The sequence below is a fragment of the Pipistrellus hanaki genome (assembly GCF_964339955.1).
Source record: "Pipistrellus hanaki genome assembly, chromosome: 6".
NCBI classification, from domain to species: Eukaryota; Metazoa; Chordata; class Mammalia; order Chiroptera; family Vespertilionidae; genus Pipistrellus; species Pipistrellus hanaki.
The window spans coordinates 72,355,794-72,381,490 of NC_140508.1; the positions used below are offsets into that span (position 1 = coordinate 72,355,794).

General features: G+C 42.2%; 1 protein-coding gene across 2 annotated transcripts; it reads left to right on the forward strand.

Annotated features, from left to right (window-relative positions):
- Positions 1–2,971: 2,971 nt before the first annotated feature.
- On the forward strand, positions 2,972–24,225 carry ACAA2 (acetyl-CoA acyltransferase 2). 2 transcript variants are annotated; one of them, XM_084888941.1, is made up of 10 exons: positions 2,972–3,035; positions 10,549–10,715; positions 12,812–12,940; positions 15,175–15,291; positions 16,629–16,776; positions 18,623–18,798; positions 19,287–19,416; positions 19,869–19,939; positions 22,695–22,849; positions 23,814–24,225. In XM_084888941.1, exons 1-10 carry the CDS (start codon positions 2,987–2,989, stop codon positions 23,896–23,898), a joined length of 1,227 nt encoding a protein of 408 aa, XP_084745067.1. In that variant the 5' UTR covers positions 2,972–2,986; the 3' UTR covers positions 23,899–24,225. The 2 variants fall into 2 exon arrangements, with proteins under 2 accessions (XP_084745067.1, XP_084745068.1); XM_084888942.1 differs by lacking the exon at positions 2,972–3,035 and adding an exon at positions 3,434–3,575.
- The last annotated feature ends 1,472 nt before the right edge of the window (positions 24,226–25,697 follow it).

The window sequence follows — 25,697 nt, forward strand, 5'->3', positions numbered from 1 at the left end:
CAGCATTCCGGAGAAAGGGACTGCGCATAGATGGTTAAAGAGTTCGGAGAATAAAGATAATTTTGAAAGGCATTGGGGGTCAGAGGATCTTCAGCTGAAGGAGCTAAAGACTCCTTCTCCTTGACTCAGGACCCTGCTTTTATTCAACACAATTTGTCCTAAGGCCAAGATGGAGAAAATACACTTCAAAGGGTAGGGTTACAGAAACATTGTCAGTTTGGGGAATAGTGTACAGCTGTTCAGGTGTTTGGCCAACAGGAGGCAATAAAATGCCCTGAGCTATCTGGCAGCAGACAATTCTATTCAGGTTTGGGGGAAGTACTGTTTAGCCGTTTAGCCTTTTTCAATAGGTAAATACATTTGACTCATTTTTGCAGTGTATACTGTATTTAACATTTAGAAACTCACCACAATGTCAATCTTTTCGTATGAGCTGTTTTGATCTCCTGGTCAATTATTTGTATTCTTGTTACCTATTAAAAATTAGCTAAAGTACAATGGAGATGGTTTTAAAAACCATTCCCAGTGCTTTGCCTTGAACATGAAACTTAATGTAAGTTCACTCATGGATAAGTTGTTTTATTGGATCACAAAAATCACTTCTCAAATGGCATCATTATCCAAGCATCTTACTTCTCTTCATCTAATTCTAATTAACATTTCTTAATAGCACCAGCAGGTAAAGATGCTTTTATCTACTTTTTTCCTAGTAAGTGAGCATTCACTGTCATTCATAATAAGAAATATTTCTGTTACACATGTGTAAGTTACATTTAAAAGATAAAATTGACTTAACCCTATTATTTAGAAACAAAAGATAGTGAAGTTGAAACTAAACCACCATACATTGACAAGCATAGAAAGTTATCCTTAGCCAGATTTCTTTCCAAATACTTTATTTCTCCCTCATTTCCTGTTTTCTATAACTTCTAGCTAATGATAGTTGTCTTTTTCTACCCTACTCCTATATTCCACATCCTGGAAGCCCTGGACACAACATGAGCCTTGGGCTTTTGAGAATTGAGGGCTCAAAATTCTAATTCAGCAATTTTCTAGATTTGAATCTTCAGTTCTTTGGTTTCTCTGGGCCTATGCTTCTTGACTTCTAAAATGAGAAAGGAAAACCCCCTATCTCATGGGGCTGCAGAATGCATCTCAATTCAGATTTCTCTGATGTGGAAGAACTGTATGTTATTCAATTTTATAGAGTAATTATTATACTACCTGGGTATGCAAATTATACATAGTGTATGTAAGCGCCTGGTACAATTGCTAGGCACACAGTGTATAAAATGGCAGCTTTCATTTTATTATTATTCCCTGCTCATCATCCAGGAGATTCAGGGGGGAAAAAAACAAAGCCCACCATCAAGTGTCAAGTGTGTGTTAAGCTTTGATCAACTCCAAGTCCAAATTCCATGGACTATGAAAAAGGAGCATTAATATTTTTTAAAATGTGTACTGAGTTGCCTGCCAAAGTTCAGGGTTCACTTAAAGCTACAGAAAGGAAAAAGGAGTAAAGCAGAGTGTCAAATTACAATGGATGGTGAGAAAAAGGGAACAATGGCTGAGCACTTTTCTGGATGATGGACATGTCCTAATTATATTTTGATTGCCCAGAGTGGTTTGGGTTAGAAGAGTGTATACATTTTTGAAATTCATCCAATTTAAGATTTGTACATTTGATTGCATGAGAATTCTGACTTAAAAAGAACTGTAAATATTGACCTCTAATACGTGAGGTGAATTGTACTAAGTTCTGCATTTTAAAAAGAGGGGGGGAAAAACAGATGAACGGATGTGATACAGCAAGTATGGTAAAATGTTACCAACTATAGACTATAGATGGTGGATCTGTATGTTCAAAAGTTTTTACAATTAGCCCTGGCCGGTTTGGCCCAGTGGATAGAACATTCGCCTTTGAACTCAAGGGTCCCTCCCGGTCAAGGATTCCAGTCAAAGGCATGTATCTTGGTTGCGGTCACATCCCCGGTGAGGGGTGTGCAGGAGGCAGCTGACTGATGTTTCTCTCTCATTAATATTTCTAACTCTCTATCCCTCTCCCTTCCTCTCTGTAAAAAATCAATAAAATATATTTTTTAAAAGTTTTTGCAATGAAAAAAAATGGAATCAGGAAACAACGTGATAGGGCCACCAAGACGTAAACAAAGCAGGGTACTGGAGCGGGCACTCCCTGCCAGCTCCCAGAACACCTCCAGGCCTCCTGCCACCCCTGGCCACCCACACCCACCGAGCCCAGAGGAGCCTGGCCCGCCTCCTGCCCCGAAGCTGCGGATCTACCGCATCTCGGCTCGGCTCGCCGCCTGCTCGCCCGGTCTCAGTACCAACGCACTCCATCATCTGGTTCCCAGAACTCAGATTGCGCAGTGGTCTCTTCATCATCGACCCGGGCTAACAGCCACAGCGGAAGAGGCCTCCCTCAACCTTCCTCATCTCCAGCCGAACCCACAGCTCCTCTCTCCGCCCCAGGCCCCGGTTCCCCGGCCCCACTTCGCCTGACCCGTTATAATCCTCTCAGGCTCCGGGCTAGCGTCGCCGCCAGCCGTGGGGCCCAATCATATAAGGAAAATACTTCAGGCTCATCGGGGGGCTGCATTGGGGACTCGGGGACCCCCCTGACCTACGACCCTCACTGCAGCGCCCCAACAACACCCCCCCTACCCCCACTCCCACTCTGCAACCTGACCGAGCCACCCGCCGCCGGCCTAGCCGCCTCCCCTGCAGCCCAAGCTCTACGCAAAAGCCCGCCCCCCGGGGCGACTCGACCAATCCCCGTGCCGCCCTCCAGGACCCGCCCACACAACGTCCGGTCCCGCCCACCTGGACCCCCACTTCCCGCAAACCCGTGCCACTCGTGGCCGGACGTCCAACTCGAGGTTTAAGGAAATTCGTTGACGGAAAGGGAAGCTTAGTTACCTACGGGGGCGGAGCGCGGTCGGGGGAGACGGATAGAGGCCAGGATTGGATGGACAGGGTTAGATGGACAGGGCAATCAAACCATGAGTTGGAAACAGGTACAGTTTTTTGTTTTTTGTTTTTAATATATTTTGTACAGAGAGGAAGGGATAGAGTTAGAAACATCGACGAGAGAGAGTCATAGATCAGCTGCCTCTTGCGCACCCCCTGGTACATGCCCTTGACCGGAATCGAACCCGGGGACCCAGTCCCCAAGCCGAAGCTCTAGCCATTGAGCCAAACAGGTTTCGGCGCAGGTACAGTCTTGAAAGCCAGTGATTTGAGGCAAAAAACAACAACAACAACAACAACAACAACAAAACCCACTCGCAAGGCCCGCATCTCCAGGGTGATTGGCCCCTCAAGGGATGGCGCCCAGACCGCAGCGTCAGGCCGGAGGGTAGGGGCGGGAGGGGGGGTGGGGGGGCGTGGGCTCGGAAGTAGGGGAAAGGCCGGGGGCGTGGCCTGGGTGGGCGTGGCCTAACGGGCCCCGCCCCCGCCCTTAAGGTCTGGGTGCTGACAGCGGCCCCTTCGCGTCGCCGAGGAGAAAGAACCCCTGCGCTGTCGCTCTCCCTCCGTCGCCATGGCCCTTCTCCGAGGTGAGCTGCGCCCCGCTCTCCTCGCCCGCTGGCGGGCTTGCCCTCCTCAGGCCAGGGTTCGCGTCCGTTCTCGGCGGGGAGTCGGGGGTCCTGGGTTTACAGCTTTCATCTCCACACCAATAAAGGGGACTTAAAGAAACAGCAGCGTGTGTCGTCCCCCCCCCTCCCCCCCTCCGCAAAGGATGGTTCGGGTTCAAGAGAAAGCGCTTTTGTAAGCCTCCTGGAGCGACTGAGACTCCCGTGCAATCGGCGTGGGAGCGTGGAGACCACGGTTCACGGGCTCCTGACCTTGGAGGCCATGCCCTCCCTCGTGCAGTGGTGACCCACCAAGTTCAAGTTCAGCTGTTGGGAACCCGCGGCGCCACACACCCGAGGCACCGTGGGACGCGGGGGCGCTGCACAGAGGAGCGAGGCTGCCTGCGATTGGGGGGGATGGGAGGGGGGCAGGGCCTGCGGGGAGTTCTCCCAGAGTCGCCGGGGAATTTCTGCCTGAGGGACCTGCTCCCCCAAAATGCTTGCTGGCGTTCTGTTGGAGAACCTTCCCTTGAGTGTCTCCGAGAAAGTGCAGTCACTAAATACATGCATTCTAGGGTTATCAACTTCTTAAAAATGTGATGTCCGTTCTCTTTCCTAACCAATGCTCAAAAACGATGGGATTTTAGTGTTAAGGATATGGACGTTTGTGCTTTAAAGAACATTTTATATCCAGGCCACAGGAAAACGCTGGGCAGGACCTAAGAACCCACATTTTTGTGGTCAGAGCCCTGTAGGCTCTGTGAGGCTTGGAGGTGTGAGGTTTTATTCTGAATTTAGTAGACAGCAAGAGAAAACCTTTCAAGTAGGGGTATGACAGGACCTGATTTCCACTCTGCCCAGACGTTGTCAGGGTTATAAAACTGTCTGTAGCAACCAGCAGAATTTAAGAACATTTAAGAATCTATTGGAGCCCTGGTCGGTGTGTCTTGGTGGTTAGAGAGTCTGCCTGGGCACGGAAGGGTCTCGGGTTCAATTCCTGGTTTAGGGCACTTACTTGGGCACTGATAGGGGCAGGTGCGGGCGGCTCTGCCTGTCTCTCAAATGGAAGTTTCTCTTCTCTCTCCACTCTTTAAAAAATGAGAAAAATACCCTCAAGTGAGGATTAACAAAACTACAACAATAATACTAGTACAAGAATCTTAGCCAGAGGTCCAGGCTACAACAAATGATGGTTTGGACCCTAGCTGGAGGGCAAAGGAGTTGGGGGGGTGGGGGAGGGAGGGATGACTTGTTAGACTTGGAGATGGATTAGATAGAACTTGGTGATAGATGGCCGGTCAATGAGAAGGACATGACAGCAGTGACTTTAGGTTTCCGGTTTGAAGTCTTGTGTTGATGATGGTGGCACTTACCCAGTGAGGCAAGCTGGAGAATTGATTTGGAAAGAGGAAACTTGGCACTCAAGTGGAGATGTGGGATAGGCAGTTGGATAAGGGGATTTGGAGCTCAGAAGAGCGGAAATGGCTTGTGAACAGTTCATGAAAAATAGGTATCGCATAGCAGCATGTAGTGTCATTCTATTTCCTTCCATTGGATTTAACTTGCCAGTGCTCTTCCCAGTTTTGAATTTACTACATTTAATTAATATTGGGTCGGCAACTAAGTAATTGCGGATTTTTTAAAGAAAATCAAAGACAATTTTTTCATGGAACTAAATAACTTTATTCTGTAATGTATTGCCCATTTTGATCAATGACCTTTTGCCATCTTTCAGGCAGCATCATAATCCCACGTTCAAAAAACTTCTGGTTTTTATTAGCAAAAAACTGAATCAGGTACGATTTGACATCATCATCATTATTGAAATTTTTACCATTCAAGGAGTTTTGTAAAGATCGAAACAAAAAGTAATCAGATGGTGCAAGGTCAGGACTATATGGTGGATGTGGCAAAACATCCCAACCAAGCTCCATTAATTTTTGCCGAGTGACCAAAGATGTGTGTGGCCTTGCATTGTCATGATGGAATACAACACCTTTTCGATTTGTCAATTCGGGCCGCTTTTCTTCAACTGCATTGTTTAATTTCGTTAGTTGTTCAATGTAGACATCAGAATTGATCGTTCGGTTGGGTGGTAAGAGTTCAAAGTAGACAATTTCTTTGTAATCCCACCAAACTGATAACAAAACCTTCTTTTGATGAATATCAGCTTTTGATGTTGTTTGAGTTGGTTCACCTGGCCTGCTCCACGATCTTTTCCGCTTGATATTGTTGTAAACAACCCATTTTTCATCGCCAGTTATCAGTCGTTTTAAAAATGGATCATTTTCATTACGTTTCTTTAGCAAATCGCAGCTGCTAATGCGTTGCGTTAACTGTGATTCTTTCAGTTTGTGAGGAACCCATGTATCGAGTTTTTGAACATAGCCAAGTTGTTTTAAGTGATTTTCAATGCATGTATGTGATACATGAAGCTTCTCTGCAATCTCACGTGTTGTACTGTGACAGTCCGAATTGATTATTGCTTTGATTAGGGCGTCATCAACTTCAACTGGACGACCAGAGCGTCTTTCATCTTTGAGTGAAAAATCACCAGAACGAAATTTGGCAAACCAATTTTGACACTGCCGTTCTTTTAAGGCTTCGTCACCATAAACAGCACATAACTTTTTATGAGCTTGCGATGCGTTTTCCCTTTGCGGAAATAAAAAAGCAAAATATGACGAAAATGTTCCTTTTGGTTTTCCATTTTTCAACGAACGCCAAACGAAAACTACAAAACAGGTCAAAAACTTTTTTTACTGATTAACAGCTGAATAGCCAACTATCAAATAACAAAATGTGTTTTACATTTTACTACGTCTGCAAACCTAAAAATTCAACTGAAACCATATATGTGTGAAACCCGCAATTACTTAGCTGCCGACCCAATAAAACAGCACTTGTTTGTTTTTTTCAAGGTGTTAAAAAAAAAAAAACCAATTCATTTAAAAACTGCATCATAATGAGCATCATTTCAGAGAGAAAATCTTTTTATGATTTGTGTTTAGCATTGTTTATGTGGTTTCTTATCCTTTTTGTATAATACAGACTCTTCTGAAGTTTGATGAAAATTGTGAACCCATTAGGGGAAATGAATTACATCAACACCTGTATTAAGGAAGTATATAAAATGTGTTAAGTTTGTGATCGAGTACTACAGTATTAGAGCTAGTGATCATAGTTTCACCCATTTCCCTGTTTTACAGATGAAGACATTGATTCCAGAAAGGTAAAATAGCTTGTCTACAATGACAGATAATTAGTGGCTGTGTCCACAACCCAAGCCTTAACACGCACGTTAACCGCCATGTCAGTCACCAGTGTCTGACCCTATACTTTCCATCTGGAAGACAAAACAGGCTGGGCGCTTAACGTGCTAAGGTTCACGTACCAATTGCTATTGGCTAGTTAGAATACATCATAGATGTGCACTTCTCTCGGGGTGCTTGGAGGACTAATGGATAAGAGAGACCATGTGACTGATTATTGTAGGGAAAAGGACACAGTTGAGTGTGAGCATGATAGGCGTTGGTAAAGATTATCATTCATTTATCAGGTTTCTGTCAATAAGAATCCATTCCTGCTCAGTAACTTTGTTGGGTTATTTGTGTAGCCAGGCAGTCAGGCAGTGCTGCCAAATGACTTTAATCCTGAAACTGAAATGGATGCAGTAAGTAGCAGTTTTTTCCATTTGTCTTAGTTGCTGTCTGCAGTTGCTTAATGACAAGTCAGTGTTTATCTAACAATGTGATTAAAAAAAAAATTTTTTTTAAAAGCAGCAGAATTCCTGTTTCTCTTGTCATGCTTTTTTCTCTCCAGTCACTTCGACCACCTTGTTTCTGACTCTCTGACCTCTAGATTAATGTCTTTTCACTGTCTTTCAGTTTTGGGAAATAGCTAGCTTCTGAATTTTCAGGGCCTTTAAAAATAAACAAGATTGTAGCTTGGTGTTAAAGACTGTTACATTTTAGACCTTTTAACAGCTATATAAAATTGGCATCAGATCAAATAATTATTGACATGCTGCCCAGTTTATGATATTATAAGGAAAAATACTTTAAATTGTCTAGTCTTTATACCTACACATACCAAATTATTTTAAAAATATATTTAACTACAGGCCCAGTGCATGAAATTCATGCACTTGGGGGGTGAAGGTCCCTCAGCCCGGCCTGTGCCCTCTCTCAGTCTATCAGCCCTCAGGGGATGTCCCACTGGCGGCTTAGGTCTGTCGGGAGCAGGCCTAAGTTGTCAGCCATATATCCTTAATGCTGCCACGGAGATGGGAAAGGCTCGCCAACCATGAGCCCCGCTTCTGGCTGAGCAGCACTCCCCCGTGGAAGCACACTGACCACCAGGGGCAGCTTCTGCATTGAGTGTCTTCCCCCAGTGGTCAGTGGTCAGTGTGTGTCATAGGGACTGGTTGTTCTGCCATCAGGCTGAAACTGGCTCTCTGACATCTCCAGAGGGGTGTCAGATTTCGAGAGGGCTCAGGCCAGGCTGAGGGACCCCCACCAATGCACAATCAGGGCTGGGAGGGATGTGGGAAGCTGGCCAGCCAGGGAGGTACTGAGGGAGGGCTTTAGGGCCTGCCTGGCCCATCTCTCTCTGTCCCAATTGGCTGGACCCCAGCAGCAAGCTCACCTACCGGTTGGAGCATCTGCCCCTGGTGGTCAGTGCACGTTATAGTGGGTAGTTGAGCAGCCTTAGCATATCATTAGCAATGTATGCTTTCATTGGTTTAACCAGACACTTTGTGTTTTTGTGTGTGTGTGTGTGTGTGTGTGTGTGTGTGTGTGTTTTTAATATATTTTATTAATTTTTTACAGAGAGGAAGAGAGAGGGATAGAGTGTTAGAAACATCGATGAGAGAGAATCATCGACCAGCTGCCTCTTGCACACCCCCTACTGGGGATGTGCCCACAACCAAGGTGACCGGAATCGAACCTGGGACCTTTCAGTACGCAGGCCGACACTCTATCCACTGAGCCAAACCAGTCTCAGCTAACCAGACACTTTGATTGGTTTGACCAGACACTTAGCATATTAGGCTTTTATTATACAGGATACCATTTTCCCATTCAAAACAATTGTATTTCAATGTTAGCCTTACTCAGGATAACCGTTGCAGTCTGGAAGCACAAGTAAACAGAAGTGGTATAATTAACTAAAGGGGAAGTTCTTGCTTTTGTTCTTATTTTCCACATACACTCTTTTGTTAGTGTCTCATACTTCACCATTAGTAGAACTTCCCCAGACAAAAATGCTCTCTTAGGAATGAATTACAGGGAGAAACTCATGAAAGGAAAATTTATGAAGACACATGAATTAGCCTTCATTATTTCTGATAAATCAGTGGTCATATACCTCCCTCTTCCCATCCCAGTATCTCCTATTATTAACGTCGTGCATTAGTTTTTGGGAAAACTTCCCAAGGTCAAAAGACCTCACCAAAATTACATCGAGTTTAAGGTAACTTATCAACAAGTCTTAGTAGTGAAATGGTAGATCTTTAGACCCAGGAAAGAAACGGGGCTTGTTATATATAGCCCAGCGGCTCGAGCTTACACAGGTGGCTGGAAGCCAAAACCAGGAGCTAACAGAAGATTTATAGCGAAAGCTCTGGGCTAACACAGGTGCCTTGTTGCCATGTGGTGAGGGCTTAGTAAGAGCTGTATTCTCCAAAGCAATAAACAACTTAATGAGCCCACTTATCTCTGCAAGAATGTATCCTTCAGATGGTAGGATCTGCCTCAGTCACTTGAAGAACCAGGATCATTCACCTAACCATTAGTGTGGTACATTTGTTACAGTTTATGAGCAAATACTGACACTATTGTGAACTGAAGACCATAGTTTACAATAAGGTTTAATTTTTGTGTTATGCAATTCTTGGGTTTTGACAAATGTATATAATGACATGTATCTACCATTACAGTATCATAATAGTGTGGCTCAGTGGTTGAGCATCCACCTATGAACCAGGAGGCCATGGCTCGATCCCAGTCAGGGCACATGCCCAGTTGCGGGCTTAATCTCCAGTGTGGGGTATGCAGGAGGCAGCTGATCAATTATTATCTCTCATCACTGATGTTTCTATTTCTCCCTCTCCCTTCCTCTTTGAAATCAATAAAAATATATTTAAAAAATAAGTAAATAAAGAGTAGTTTCACTTGTACTTCACCTACTCATCTCTCCTTGCCCCCTCCTAACCTCTGGTAGCCACTGTATGTTTTACTGTCTCCACAACACACCAAACTAATATTTGCAGCCTTTTATAAGTATCTGAATATTATATATGTAAAGATCTGGATCTCTTCTAAGTTATATGTTTTTCCTCTTTTAGACTGTAAATTTCTCAACTGGAATGAAAGGAGAAGCTGAAGTGTTTTTTATTTTAGTGTAGGTTTAGTTTGTCCCATGGAAAGAGATCATTAGCATAAAACAGGGACTATACTTAGATAACAGTAGTAGTACAGTGTTTGAATGGTCTCAACTATAGGTCAATATCTATCATTAAAAGTTTCATATGTTTTTTTTTTTTATCCTCACCTAAGGACATGTTTTTAGTGATTTTTTTAGAGAGGAAAGAAGAGAAAGAGAAACATCAATGTGAGAGAAAAACATCAATTGGTTGCCTCTTGTACTCACCCCAGCTGGGGATCGAACCTGAAACTTGGTATGTGCCCTGACTGGGAATCAAACCTATAACTTTTGGTGCCTAGAAGGACACTCCAGCCATATGAGCCATCTGGCTGGGGCAGTCCATGGTTTCTTGACAAGATGTGGAAACGAGTGCTCAGATAGTTTGGGGAAGACTCCGTGTATGCAAAGGTTTTCAGTTATCTAATTGAAACTTAACTTTGCAATACTATTTTGCAGTGAGGGAATTTAAAGCATGCTAAAGGACACTGGCTAACCCATGATTGCTTACAAATCTCTCTTGTTGCCATAGGTGTGTTCATCGTGGCTGCTAAGCGAACGCCCTTTGGGGCTTACGGAGGCCTTCTGAAAGACTTCACAGCTACCGACTTGACTGAATTTGCTGCCAGGGCTGCCTTGGCGGCAGGCAAAGTGCCACCTGAGACTATTGACAGTGTCATTGTAGGCAATGTCATGCAGGTTAGTCGGCCAGAGAATGGTCCTCATTCCTATTGCTTCATCAGTTTCTAAAAATAATTCCTCGAACATGTCATGATGGTGAATCAGTCCAAAGTTGAAGGTATTTACAAATTGAGTAATCCTTTGACTCCAGAAGCAACGACATGCATGACTCAAAGGAGCATATCTTCTGGGAACTATATATCTACCTAATTTGGGATACATTTCATCGCTTCTTGGTTTTTGGGTGTGTGTGTTTCCAGTTGTATTGAGATATTGAGACTAGTAACATCGTATTAGTTTTAGGTATAGAACAAAATGTTTTGATATATTGCTTCTAAATATATTAATTTCCTTGACTTATTTGAAGATAATGGGTTCTCTCTCCTTCCCACTCAAGGAGTATAGCAAACCCAAGCAAAAAAGTTAAAAAAAAGAAAAAATAGGACAGCCCAACCCCATGTGGCTTAGTTGGTTAGAGCATCATCCCATGCACCAAAGGGTTGTGGGTTCAATTCCTGGTCAGGGCACATACCCAGGTTGAGGGTTTGATCCCCAGTCAGAGCGAGTATGGAAGGCAACAGATCAGTGTTTCTCTCTCTCTCTCCTTTGCCCTTCCTCTCTCTAAAATCAATAAAACTATCCACAAGTAAGAATTAAAAAATAAATTAAAAATAGGACAGTGAGTAAGTACCACATAGCCTTTTTACCTGGATGGCCATTTTTTTTTTTTTTTTTTTTTTTTTTTAATCCTCCAGATATTTTTCCATTGGTTTTTAGAGAGAGAGAAAGAGAGGGAAAGACAGAGAAAAACATCAATGTGAGAGAGACACATTGATAGGTTGCCTCCTGCATGAGCCCTGATCAGGGCTCAGGTCAGGAAGGGAGCCTGCAACCAAGGTATGTGCCCTTAACCAGAATTGAACCGGGGACCCTGCAGTCCACAGGCCGACGCTCTATCCGCTAAGCCAAACCGGTTAGGGCTGGATGGGCCAATTCTTCACATTTTATCAAATTTGCTTTAACTTTCTCCACAGTAACTGCTGATGTTATTGTTGTGTGTTTTTAAAGTTATTAATATTTCTTTTCCTTCTTACTCAAAAGTATGGCCTTTGGACCAGTACATTGCATCACTGGTTAGTGGAAATGTTTAGAAATGCAGAATTCCATGCAGTCCTAGACCTATGGGTTGAGAAACCACATTTTAACAAAATGTCCCAGATGCATTTTTAAGTTTGGGAAGCACCTCTTACTCTCCTAACAAGTTGTTCATCTCTCCCCTCCTTAAGTCACCAGGTCTCAGCCTCGGTGTCACTAACAAAATAAACTGTCAAACAAAATAGAAACAGACTCATCAACATAGAAAACAGACAGCTGTTAGAGGGGAGGATGTGGAGGGACTGGGTGAAAAAGGTGAAGGGTTAAGTAAAAAACAAACAAAAACTTCATAGACAGACAACAGTATGTTGATTAACAGGGAAAGGGTAGGTGGGAGGAGGTAGGGGAGAGTAGAAACATGAAAGAGACATGACTTGGGATGGTGAATACAATGTACAGATGATATATCATAGAATTGTACACCTAAGCTCTATATAATTTTATTAACATTTTCCCAATGAATTCAATAAAAATAAAGAACAGTTACTCCATGTTATTCCCAGGGTATACGCTCCAAAACCCTCAGTGGATACCTGGAACCACAGACAGTACCAAACCTTGAATACATACACTATGTCTTTTTCTTACACATGCATACCTATGGTAAAGTTTATGAGTTAGGCAGTTTCATGCATAGATTTGTTCTTACTGTAGGTCTTAGCAACTTCAGCATGCAATTTTTTTCTTTCCTTAGTAAATCAAGAACTTTCACTTTTTTACTTAAAGGAATCCATATCTGAATTGCCAGCATCATTATTCTTGTGCTTTGTTTTTATTTAAATCATAAACACATGTATTATTTGAAATATACTAGAGCTCTATGTGCTGTGTCCTACCTTAGAGCCATATAGCTTATAATTTTTGACAGGTTGCCAACATTTCCATATACTTTGGAAAATACTTTGTCCTCAATTTCTAGATTTATAGAGGAAGTGCTTTTTCTTCTCCCTGTGTTCCAGAGTTCTGCGGATGCTGCGTACTTAGCAAGGCATGTTGGCTTGCGGGTGGGCGTCCCAATAGAGACCCCAGCTCTCACTCTGAATAGGCTCTGTGGCTCCGGTTTCCAGTCCGTTATGAGTGGATGTCAGGTATGGCCAATATTATATTTAATTCTCTGAAATATGTTAAAAATTATTAGAGAAAATGCCCCGTTTAATATAACACTAGGTTTTTATAACTAGAGGCCCAGTGCACGAATTTGTGCACGGGTGGGGTTCAGTTGGCCCACCCCGATTGGGGCCCATTGAGCCTGTCCGGCCAGTGGGAGGGGCTGTGGGTGGTTGGGTGGCTAACCCAGGCCCCTGGTTGAACTCCCAATGGAGGGGACAATTTGCATATTAGCCTTTTATTATATAGCACTAGAGGCCCAGTGCATTTGCTGGGGGAGGGCCTCAGCCAAGTCTGTGCTCTTTCATAAACTGGGAGCCCTCAGGGGATGTCTGACTGCATTTTTTTAAAAATCTCCCTGTACTTAATTTTCTTACTAGCTCCTCCTTTTAAACTCCCCTCACTCTCACATTCTGTTTCTTCTTTTTATTTAACTATTTTCTGGCCTCCCCCCATTTTAGCATCCTTCTCTTTCCTGCTTTCTTTCCCTCCCTCCCTTTGAACCTCCCGCAGCCCCTCTTCCTCCCTCCCTCCTCCCTTCTCTCCCTTCATTCCCTGTGTCTGTCTCCTTCTTGCTCCCCCCACCCTCCTCCCCATTCACCTTTCCCTTGTGAGCCTGAACCTTGCCTCCTTCCCTATTATTACCCTCCTGCACTTCCCTCCTAACCCTGCCATGTTCACTGGTTTCTCTTTTAAACCTTCCCCTTTCCTCTTTGGGACCTGCTTCCAGCCCTTCCTGAGCACACTATGATATTAAACCTTCCTTTTGGGGGCTGTTAGCCCCCAGTCCAGCCAGGCCTTCACTATCCTTTCTTCCCTGGCTCCCCACCGCCATCCTCCTCCCATTTCCTGCCTGGGACGCCCCAGCTTCTAGTCAACAAAATATACTTAATGCACCAGCAACCTAACCCTGGACAGTGTCTTTGGGGTCCAGCCCTTGGGGATCAAAGCGGTACCTTCCTTAGTGTCGGGCTTTGCCCCAGCTAAGCCGTACCTCCCCTCCCAGCATGGGGCGCTGGGCCGAGCAGGCATGCCTCCGCCCAGAAGGCCTCTGACCATCCACCCCTCTGCCCTGGGGCTCGAGGGTGCCTCCCTGCCAATGGCTCAGCTTGCGCCTGGGGCTACCACCCTCCTCCCGCATCTGGGCCACCTGCTGCACCCTGTACCTCACCAGGCACACTTGCTCTACCCCGCCTTGGTCGCCACCCCCTCCCGCTTGCAGCCTCACATTTCCTTCCCTTTTCCATTCATTCCTGCATCTTTTTCTTGCTCCCTTTCTGTATTTCTGTTTCTCCTCTCGGCCTGTCTGCTTGCAGGCCTGCCTTTCTCTCCTTCCTTTCCTATCACCTCCTATCATACACTATTCTACTTACCTCAGGCCTCGCAGCTGCCTGAGCAGGGGGCGGGGACGCAGCCTGCTGATCAGTCGTTATGTGACAGTGTCCCAACCAGTTTGCATATTATCCTGTTATTAGATAGATGCTAATTAAGGGAGGTCAGTATAAGGGATGATTGGGCAAATAGACTTGTTCCCTTTAAGCGCAGGGGAAAGGCATACAGTGAAATCCAATTTTACTTCTCTTCATTTTATTACAAAATAAAATTAAAAACACGATTTTGTCATGAATAAGGTTCTATAACAAATGTATATTAGTGGTCCTGATTTTCCTAGCAATCATTTCAAACATCAGGCTCTTGGAGGCCTGTGATTTGCTTCTTTCCTGAGAAATGCAAATCGTGGAAAGAGTTGAAAGAATGCAATGGGCCCTTTGTATGAGACTCCTAGTTTAACTTGGTTCCTGTAAATCTGTGGTCTCCAGATTCATCCATAATAAATAGGATAAATCTTGCTTTTGCATTTTTAAAGGGTTTATTCTTTACTATCTGCTGGCAATCTGTACAGTTAAACCAGACAATATCTCTGCTGATTTTAAAGATTTGTATTGAGTTAGGAATTACCATTCCTCACCAGAAAGTGGGCAGGATTTGTTACCTGTGCACAAACGATTGAAGACTGTCCTTCTCCCCTTCCCACCCATGTTCTTTGGGAATGGATACTTCAGCATTTGCTTTAAAACTACTTTGAAAGTATTTCCTTTTGAAACACTGAAAGCTATCATAGTTACTTATTAGACTTAATATTAGTTTGCTTTAGCACATACTTTTTAATGTGCATTCATGTCCTAATAAAAGGGTTTTGTTTGTTTTTAAACAGGAAATTTGTGATAAAGCTGCTGAAGTTGTTTTGTGTGGAGGAACTGAGAGCATGAGCCAGGCTCCCTACTGTGCCAGAAACATACGTTTCGGAACCAAGTTGGGAGCAGATCTCAAGGTTAAAATTAAAAATTATTTCTCAGACTGTTATGCTAATAATTTAATAACACCATTTGGTGAGAGAGAAAATTAATTTTGAAACCAGTTTTATTAATAGGGGATTGGCAAGACATAAATTATATGAATTTTGTTAACTATTTCAAAACTTTATTTGGTTGTTAGTTTTGACACATTTAAAAAAAAACTTTTTTAATTGATTTCAGAGCGGAAGGGAGAGGGAGAGAGAGATAGAAACATCAATGATGAGAGAGAATTATTGATGGGTTGCTTCCTGCACACCGCTCACTGGGGTTTGAGCCCGCAACCCGGGCATACGCCCTCTCAGAGAATTGAATTGTGACCTCCTGGTTCACAGGTCAACACAACCACTGAGCCACGAGGCTGAGCTAGTTTTAACATGTTAATTCATATAAAAGTAGGCTCTATCTTAGCACACCTCTGGTAGTGGAATGAACATTGGGGGAAATGGAAGAAGGGAGGAAGCAGGTCAAAAAGATAGTCAAAGGTTGAATTAATGTCTGCTGAATCATTAGCAAACCAAGTAATTAAATCTTTGCCATGATTCATGGGAGTTTTTTTCCTGGAGCAATCTCCATCGAATAGATCTCTTCTTCATCACAGAAAACATTCTCTTTGAATGAGAAGGCACAACCCGAGAATGATAGGAGTGATAAAGGATGAATAATATGCTATCCTTCCTATATGAAAGGGCTAATGACATTATACATTTTTAGCATTTTTTTCAGTTATAACAGTTGATGTACACTGTTCATCAATTTCTCACCTGGCCTCTTTGAAAGTTGAAAATAAGACATAGAAAAGATGAGATAGTTTTAGACACCAAATGTATTTGAGAACACCTTTGGAAAGATAGATCAGAGCCTGGGCAGTGTGGCTCAGTGGTTCAAAGTCAACCTGTGAACCAGGAGGTCACGGTTTGATTCCTGATCAGAACACATGCCCAGGTCATGGGCTCGATCCCCAGTTGGGGGCGTGCATAAGGACTCAGTGTTAGGTTTCCTACGGAATGTAACCTTGAGGGGTTTTGATTGTGGAATAACTTCCTGTGTTCTCACCCTGCACATGTAGCATTGCTGGCTCTCTTCAGAGCCCCACGTTTAGAGAGGAGAATGTGTCATTTTATTATGCCATTGAATGTTTTTTAAAATCCTCGGAATCAAATACGAATAATTTAGTAACAGTAATGCTATCAGAAAATCTAATTTTACTTTTATTTATTGGAACACTTAATTGCTTAAATTTAAAGAGATTACAGCATATTACTGTGAAAGACATGCTTTAACAAATCACTTCATTATTAATGTATTTTAATAGCTGGAAGACACTTTGTGGGCAGGATTAACTGATCAGCATGTTAAACTTCCCATGGGAATCACCGCAGAGAATCTTGCTTCACAACATAATATAAGCAGAGAAGACTGTGACAAATACGCCCTGCAGTCCCAGCAGAGGTGGAAAGCCGGTCAGTGAAATAGGGTATTCTAAATATTTACAGAAAGGAAACTGGGGGGGAGGAGAGGGGAAGGAGAGGGAGGAGGGTTAGTGAGATGGATGAAAAGGGAGTAAAAAAATACAAACTTTCAGTTATAAAATAACAAGTTCTGGGTATATAATGTACTGCATGGTGACTGTAATTAATAATACTATGTTGCATATTTGATAGTTAAGAGAGATCTTAAAAGTTCTCATCACAAGAATTTGTAACTTCTTCCTAGTGACAGATATTAACTAGACTTATGGTGATGATCATTTTGCTATATATACAAATATCGAATTATTATGTTATATACTTGAAACTAGTATAATGTTTTATGTCAATTATACCTCAATTTTTAAAAACTAGGAAGGATTTTTATCATTTCAGATAATGTTCATTTAATAATATTAGTTTAAAATTATATCTTTTGAAAGCTACATTTTTATCATTCCTTTGTTTTCAGATGATTTAGATACTTGGTTAATGATTGTAAAATTAACTCCTTGGAAATACATTCATACTACTTAAAAAGTGGTACCGTTCATTGGCCCTGCCCATGCTGGTACTGTTGCCAGTAGAACGCTCGGAGAGCTATGGAACACTGTTAGAGTTAACGGTTCACTAGGCTCCTGGGACAGAGGATGCCTCCGCCATCAGCCATGTCATAGTCACAAAGAGGGGATGATGTGTTTGGGAAAGAACCATTGGGTATCCTTTTATGCTAATTGAGAATCATCGCACCTGCCTGGGAGACTTAGACTGAGTCCAAGGCCCTGGCTCTGGTGCCCCAGGTGACACTGCACACCGCTCTCCCACCAGTTCTCACAGCCACAGGCCGTCCTTCTCTCAGTGTGGGGAGTGGAAGAAATCTGTTAGTCTTCTGAGATTTTTAAAATTAAACTCTTATAAGCAAATGGAAACTCCTATTTAGGGCATTAAATATTTACTTGGACTAGGAAGGATAAAGTCCATCTTGGCATTTTAGAGGGAAAATAGGGTGGAGCTGAGGCCCTCGAGTCATCCTCGTTACACAGGTAAAATGGAAGATTATCGGTCTAGAGGTCAAGGGCTGTTCTGTTTCTAGTGTGGCCAAATACATGTTATCTGACCTCAGTCAAGTCATTTATTCACTGAGCATCTGTAAAATAGAAGTAAGTACGTATTTCTAATGATGGCGATAAAAAAATAGTTGCTTTGCTTATTTCCCTGATAGAGTTGGTATGAAAACCAACGAAGGGAAATGCTTAGCCTGTGGTAAAGTGTTATCAGAAGTAAGATTCCTGAGGCTTTGGATTGCTCTAGTCCACTCTAGTCAGTTTTACTTAGAACTTCTTTAGGATGCTTGTCATTAAATTTCAGGCATAGATTACTCGGTGACATAGGCAACTTGGTAACTTATTTTCTCATTGTGCTAAGAACACTTAACATGAAATCTGCCCTTTTAAGCTTTTAATACATTATTGTACAATGTGGTAACTCTTTAATTACTTCTTATCTCACCCAGAGAATATTTTTACAGGGCATTCAGTTCATGTGGTCTCATTACATGTGTAGCTAACAAATACTGCTAAGACTTAGCAGCACCTTACAAAGAAAAAAAGTAGTTAAAAAAATAAATCAAAATTAAAATTTTAAAAGGTGCAGAATGCATCTGCATAGAAACATGATAGTATATTAAATCCTCCAATAGGCAAGGAAAGTTATGTAATAAATAAAGGCTCATATGAAAGGAGGCTGTGAGGAAAGGGGAGACCAGAAATTAAACTGAAGGATATGTTTGACTTAGTTTCTTTGCTTTTCCCCCATTCTTATATTCCTTTAACTCTTCCAGCAAATGATGCTGGCTACTTTAATACTGAGATGGCGCCAATTGAGGTGAAGACCAGGAAAGGGAAACAGACCATGCAGGTCGATGAGCATGCCCGGCCCCAAACAACCCTGGAGCAGTTAAATAAACTCCCGCCCGTGTTCAAGAAGGATGGAACCGTTACTGCAGGGAACGCATCGGTAGGTCTCATCACAGATGTTCTTGAAATCTTCCCAATTTCTGATGCAAAGTAATCATGCAGTATCTTTCAGATACTTTTCATGCTAGTGTTTAGTTATATAGCTTAAACTAATTAAGTCCCTATTCTATTAATTTGGGTTTTTGTAGTTCAAAATATTTTCCTTAAGTGCCCTGATATAGTTTCCATTTCATAGTCTTTTCAGAATGTTAGAAGGAAATCTACCTGATTTATTTTTAGTTTTCATATATATTTTTTTTCCATACACAATTCATCAGATTTCTCCTTATATCTACCTGCATCTGGCTATAGGCTTTTCCTTGGCATTCTTTCCATTTGTATTCTGTGCCTAAAACAATAGCTTTAATCCACCACTAGTACAAATGATGGCACTGCTTCCTGTGCCATGCCATAATCCTCATAGTACTGCTTCACGTTGATTAACTGGATTCTCTACCCTCTGGTTAATCTTCTGTTTTTGTTTCCAAGGGGGTGTCTGATGGTGCTGGAGTTGTTATCATAGCTAGTGAGGATGCTGTTAAAAAACATAACTTCACACCACTGGCACGAGTTGTGGGCTACTTTGTGTCTGGCTGTGACCCCTCCATCATGGGTATTGGTAAGTTTGCTCTATTTCTGGAGCTAAGTCTTCTTTGTCATTCTTATTCCAGAAACAGTAGCCAAATCAAGGTCACTTATGGAAAAGAGATTAATAATCAGTCTTTTAAACAACCAATCTTTATGAAAAACGGTGTTAGTCTCAGTAGGAAAACCAAGACCATGCTCTTGACCGGGAATTGAACCCTTGACCCTTTGGTGCACAGGCCGAAGCTCTAACCACTGAGCATGCTGGCCAGGGCTGCTTCCAGATCTTAGCTATTGTAAATAACACTGCAATGAATGCAGGTCTCACTTTTTGTTTCTTTATTGTTACCTCATTTAATAAAGTGCTTTCAAGGTAGCAAGATTTACGGCTACTACCAGCTGTTACGTTATTTACCTGTTTAGTAAAGATGGAATAATTTGATGCATAAATAAATATAAGATGAAATTGATTTTGTGCTAATATAGGTCCTGTCTCTGCTATCACTGGGGCACTGAAGAGAACAGGGCTGAGTCTTAAGGACATGGATATGGTAGAGGTAAGTATTCTACTTTTTTCAACATGACTAACCCACCAACTTCTAGCAGGGGTCCTCAAACTTTTTAAAGTGGGGGCCAGATCACGGTCCCTCACAGAGCTGGAGGGCCGGACTATATGAACTACTAATTCCTACTGTAACACCTCGGCTGCGCTCACTGCCCAAAAAACCTGGCGGGCAGGATCAGACTCCTCTGCGGGCCGCATGTGGCCCGCGGGCCGTAGTTTGAAGACCCCTGTTCTAGAGCATAAATGGCTTCAGTTTGGTATTTTATAGCTCTTTCTGTTTTAGTACTGTTAGCCTTTCCAAATGATGTACATCTAAATAAGTGTTACTTTCATTACATGGCTTATGTTGGTACTTTTCCTTAGCTGATTAAAACGTTTCATTTATATTTGAATAATTAAATTCCTGGGAAAATATTAGGACCTTATGACTTCATTACATTTTTGACTGTTTTGTGCTTGCTGAATCGAAGTGATCTTTATGTAAAGTGAAGGAGAAATAAGTAACTTTAACCCCATTTTATGGATTAAAGTGAAAAAGTACAAATAGAGGATTGATCTAAAAGTAAAACAATATCTGGTGCCAAATCTAGAAGTTTCTTGTCTTCCCCCCAAGTTAAGACGTCCTCCCCTCCCCCAAGTTTATCATGGCTTTTAGTTGTGGCTTGCTTTGGGATGTGCCTATCACAGTTTTTAGAAAAACTTTAAAACTTCTGTAAACTTATTCATTTATTGATCTTTTTAATGTTAAATTGTTAATTTAGAAGAAAGGCATCTTGAGTATTTAGCACAATTAAAAGAAGAAAATACTTAAGTATGGATTATGTACATTCTACGTTTGGGGTATATTTGAAAATTTTAGATAATTAAGTATGTCTCTCTGCTTGATGTTGGTAAATAATTAATAGAACAAAGAAGGTCTCTCTATTTATATTGGTAGCAAATGGGCCTTTTCCCTCTGTGTGATTTCCTCTGTGGTAATCTCTCACCCAAAAGGCAATAATCAACAGTTCAGAGCCTCCTGCGGGCTGCTTACTTACCATATTTGTATCAGCAGATAGGTACCAGTAAATTTCTGACTTTAGATTTTATACCCAAAACTCTATTGAAATATATCAGCTCTGCAAAGCTATTCATTGTCATTTATATCTATATATAAAAGCGTAAGCAACCTTTACTACTGATCAACCAACAACCAACAACCGGTTGGACTAGTCGCTGTGACGTGCACTAACTACCAGGGGACAGGTGCTCAATGCAGGAGCTGCCCCCTGGTGGTCAGTGTGATCCCACAGCCAACCTCCCGCAGCCAGCCAAACTCCTGTTCCCTGATCAGCCTGATCAGGACTGGGTGAGACAGGCCCCGAAAGTCCAATCACCAGCCAGGCTGAGGGACCCCACCTGTGCATGAATTCGTGCACTGAGCCTCTAATAGATGTATAAGTACTCAAGGACATAGCTCTTAACACCCTGCTATGATTGTCTTTGGAACATTTGATGATTATGTGGTGGTTTTTTCTTAGGTTCAATAGCCTAGTTTCACAACATATTCTAGGACTCTTAGTGCCTCCTTGAGCAGGACTGTATAAAATGGAAAAGTAATGTTGAATCTAAGAACAAATAGAGCACCATCTTGAGAGAGAATAAAATATAGTAGGAAAGAGCACAAGATTCAATCTTGATCCCAACTCTGGACACATGACTTTTTTTTCTTCTTTCTTTATTGATTAAGGTATTACATATGCACCCTTATCGCTTTTCCCCCTCCGCTCCACATCCCCCACCCCCTGCCCCGGCTCATGCTCTCACCCCCCTGGTGTCTGTGTCCATTGGTTATGCTTATATGCATGCATACAAGTCTCTTGGTTGATCTCTCCCCCTTATCTCCACACATTACCTTTCTTAAAGTCACTTTTCTTATCTGTAAAATTCCCTAGCTAAGATCATATGAAAATATAGTGCTTAAAAACTTGAAGTAAAGTCATTCTCATAGCCAGCCTCATAAAGTGTGATACAATATGACACTTTTCTGTTCTACCACATTTTGACGTAGTAACCATTCCTCTTACGTATTTGGCTCTGAAGGTTTATTCTTAATTATCTATCCGTCTCTTCTTGGAAGTATGGGTAATAACAATAATAATGGCAAGCATTTTATAGTGTTTGCCATGTGTCAGGTAATACACTAGACATTTAATACCTATGATTTAACTTAACCTTGACAATAACCTTAGGATGATACTACAGTCACATTTTACTACTGAGGAAATTTGAGTGTCAAGGGAGTTCAAAGAACATGCGTACAGCCAAGATTTAAACAGTCTGTCTAGCTCCAGAACCTATGGGCTCTGCAGTGTCCCATCACCTCTGGTTTCACTTATAATATTACTGAGGACTTCCTTTTTCCAAGAGATGCATTTGACTGACTGAAAGTACCATTTTCAAACCTGATATTTTTACAAACAACAACTAAAAATAAAACAACCTTGCAAGATAATTTAAATAGAAAAAGAAAAATTACCTATCAAGAGTACTAAACAATTCTCAGTTAAAAAGCAGTTTGTGGCCATAGCCGGTTTTGCTCAGTGGATAGAGCAGGGTCCCGGGTTCAATTCTCAAGGGAATGTATCTCAGCTGCAGGCTCGATCTCCAGCCCTGGTTGGGGCCCGTGCTGGAGGCAACCAATCAAGGTCTGTCTCTCACATTGATGTTTCTCTCTGTCTCTCCCCTTCTCTTCCATTATTTTGAAGGTGAATGAAGCTTTTGCTTCCCAGTACTTGGCTGTTGAGAGGAATTTAGGTCTTGACCCAAGTAAAACCAATATGAATGGAGGAGCCATTGCTTTGGGTCACCCATTGGGAGCATCTGGATCAAGAATTACCGCACACCTGGTTCACGAATTAAGGTATTCGCTAGAAATCGGTGCATTTCAGATTTACCTCTTGTAGACAGGCATGGATTTAGGTTTCCCCAGAACACCCCAACATTTTCATTCTTCCTCAGATCCCCCTTGCACTGCTTCTTGCCAGGAACAAGTTATGTGGGACCCCTTTTCAGCTGACCTTAGAGATGAGTCCATTGACTTGGCACTGTGAGAGGTACTCGGGCCTGCATCCGCAGCTCCCTATTTCCAGGAGTAGTTCTAGCAAGCCCTGCATCCAAATGTCAGAAGGTGAAGGCACCAGGTTGACCATCAGTGCTTTCCACACTGTATTCGCCTCCAGTCACCTGCACCTGGCCTTCATGGTTTTGTCCATGAGGAAGTTATTGAGCCTGCGGGCCGGCAGCAGGTCATCACAGCACGCTGCCGCCTAATTTGTCAGGCCAGCCTGCACACTGTACTTTGGGAGTTTGTGAACATACGCTGCCCAGGCTGTCATATCTCCTATGCAGACATGTGCAGTCTGACAAAGGATACCTCTGTATGGCTTCTTCTAAAATTTTCATGGTTTCCCATGTCATCCTGTTTTGGGTGTGTTGGACTTATTTTTGTCCTGGATTACCAGCGTTCCCAGGCATAGTAACCAGTTTCATCCTCTCATAGACTTCTAAATTTCACTTGTGTTCTCTAGAAGTAGGCCTTATTCTTGACAATGTTAACAAACCCCATGCTACGGATGAGAGACCCACATCCCCAGCTTGTCACCACTATTTAAAAAAAAAACACACACATTCAGTTTTTGTAATTCTTTCTCCTGTTGTGACTATAAACTAATATTAAGGAGTGAGGAAAATATTGAGACTATGATCTGAATGCGAGTGAATAATACATATGTAACCATCAGTAATTCTGTTTAATTAATTATCTTATTAGCTTTGTTAATTCTTCATCTGAGTAGAGTTCAGCCACTGCTCTCTCTCTTCCTCAGGCGCCGAGGGAAGAAATACGGCGTTGGGTCGGCGTGCATCGGAGGTGGCCAGGGCATCGCAGTCATCGTCGAGAGCATGGCCTGAGGGCCCGGCACCACCATGCCCGCCCTCCTTCCTCGGCCAGGCCCAGCACCCCGGCTGACTTGGGAGCAGCTGCAGAACTGCCACGCCCTCCACGGAAAGTGACTGAGTTTCACGAAGGGATAGTGAGGAGAGACGCGTTTCCCATGATTAGAGCCCGTGCCAGAATAAGTTCTCTCAGATTTACACCAATATGATGTATCATGAACTAAAATCCAGCCAGACAAGGCCTTCAAAGGAGTTGTATCCTTGCCAAATAATCATGCCTCCACCATTTATGCCTTAGATACTATGATCTCAAGGAAATTGAATAAATATTGCCTAAACTCAGTTAATCCTTTCCTGTCATTTCTTGTATTTTTAAAAATGTTAATTATGGTAAAATACACGTAACATAAATTTACGTCTTCATCATTTTTAGTTGTACAGTCAATGGCATTAGGTACACTCACATTGTTCCATCTCCAGAACTTTTTTCATCTTGTAATAGAAACTATGTGGCTATTAAACAATAACTCCTTGCCCTGGCAGGCATGGCTCAGTGGTTAGAATGTCAGTGGGTACTGGAGGGTCATGGGTTCAGTTCTCGGTCAAGGATACATACTTGTGTTGCAGATTCGATTCCCAGTCCCAGTCAGGGCACATGTGGAAGGCATCCAGTGGATGTGTCTTTCTCACATCGATGTTTCTCTTCTTTCTCCCTCTTAGCCCCTCCATTCCATTCTCTCTAAAAATCAATGGGATTCCTTTTTCTCCACATCCTCTACAGCACTTCTCATTTGTTCATTTGTTGATGATAGCCATTCTGACAGGTGTGAGATGGTACCTTGTTGTTTTGATTTGATTTCTCAGATGATTAGTGACTTTGAGCATGTTTTCATATGTCTCTTGACTTTCCGAATGTCCTCTTTCGAAAAGTGTCTATTTAGGTTCTTTGCCCATTTTTTTATTAGATTGTTTATCTTCTTTTTGTTAAGTTGTATAAATTCCCTATAAGTGTTGGAGATTAAACCCTTATCGGAGATAATATTGGCAAGTATGTTCTCCCATGCAGTGGGCTATCTTGTTTTATTGATGGTTTCTCTTGCTGTACAGAAGCTTTTTATTTTGATGTAGTCCCATTTGTTTATTTTTTCTTTAGTTTCCATTGCCCTAGAAGCTGTATTGGTAAAGATACTGCTACAACAAATATCTATTTTGTTGCCTATAGCTTCTTCTAAGATTTTTATGGTTTCCCATCTTACGTTTAAGGCCTTTATCCATTTTGAGTTTATTTTTGTGTATGGTGTAAGTTGGTGCAGACTGGTGCAGCCACTGTGGAAAACAGTATGGTGTTTCCTCAAAAAAAATAAAAATGGAACTGCCATTTGACCTAGTAATAAAACTTCTAGGAATATATCCCAAGAAAACAGAAACACCAATCAGAAATGATATATGCACCCCTATGTTATTAGCAGCACAATTTACAATAGCTAAGATTTGGAAACAGCCTAAGTGCCCATCAGCAGATGAATGGATTAAAAAACTGTGGTACATCTATACAATGGAATACTATGCTGGTATAAAAAAGGAGTTCTTATCATTTGCAACAGCATGGATGGATCTGAAGAGCATAATGCTAATTGAAATAAGCCAATCAGTGAAAGATAAATACCAGATGATCTCACTCATTTATGGATAATAAAGAATGTTACAAACTGTTGAACAAAAATAGAGGCAAAGAAGCACCGAACAGACTGTCAAACATTAATAAGGTAGGGAGGAGTTCTCACCACACCCACCCCAGGGGGCCAGGCCTGCCT

What these genes read in the sequence shown, in the direction of transcription:
- ACAA2 (XM_084888941.1), top strand. Translation starts at nt 2,987, where the DNA reads ATGGACAGGGTTAGATGGACAGGGCAATCAAACCATGAGTTGGAAACA. An exon ending in AAACCATGAGTTGGAAACAG is followed by an intron (nt 3,036 to 10,548) that starts GTACAGTTTTTT and finishes TTGTTGCCATAG; the next exon opens with GTGTGTTCATCGTGGCTGCT. An exon ending in AGTTGGGAGCAGATCTCAAG is followed by an intron (nt 15,292 to 16,628) that starts GTTAAAATTAAA and finishes GTATTTTAATAG; the next exon opens with CTGGAAGACACTTTGTGGGC.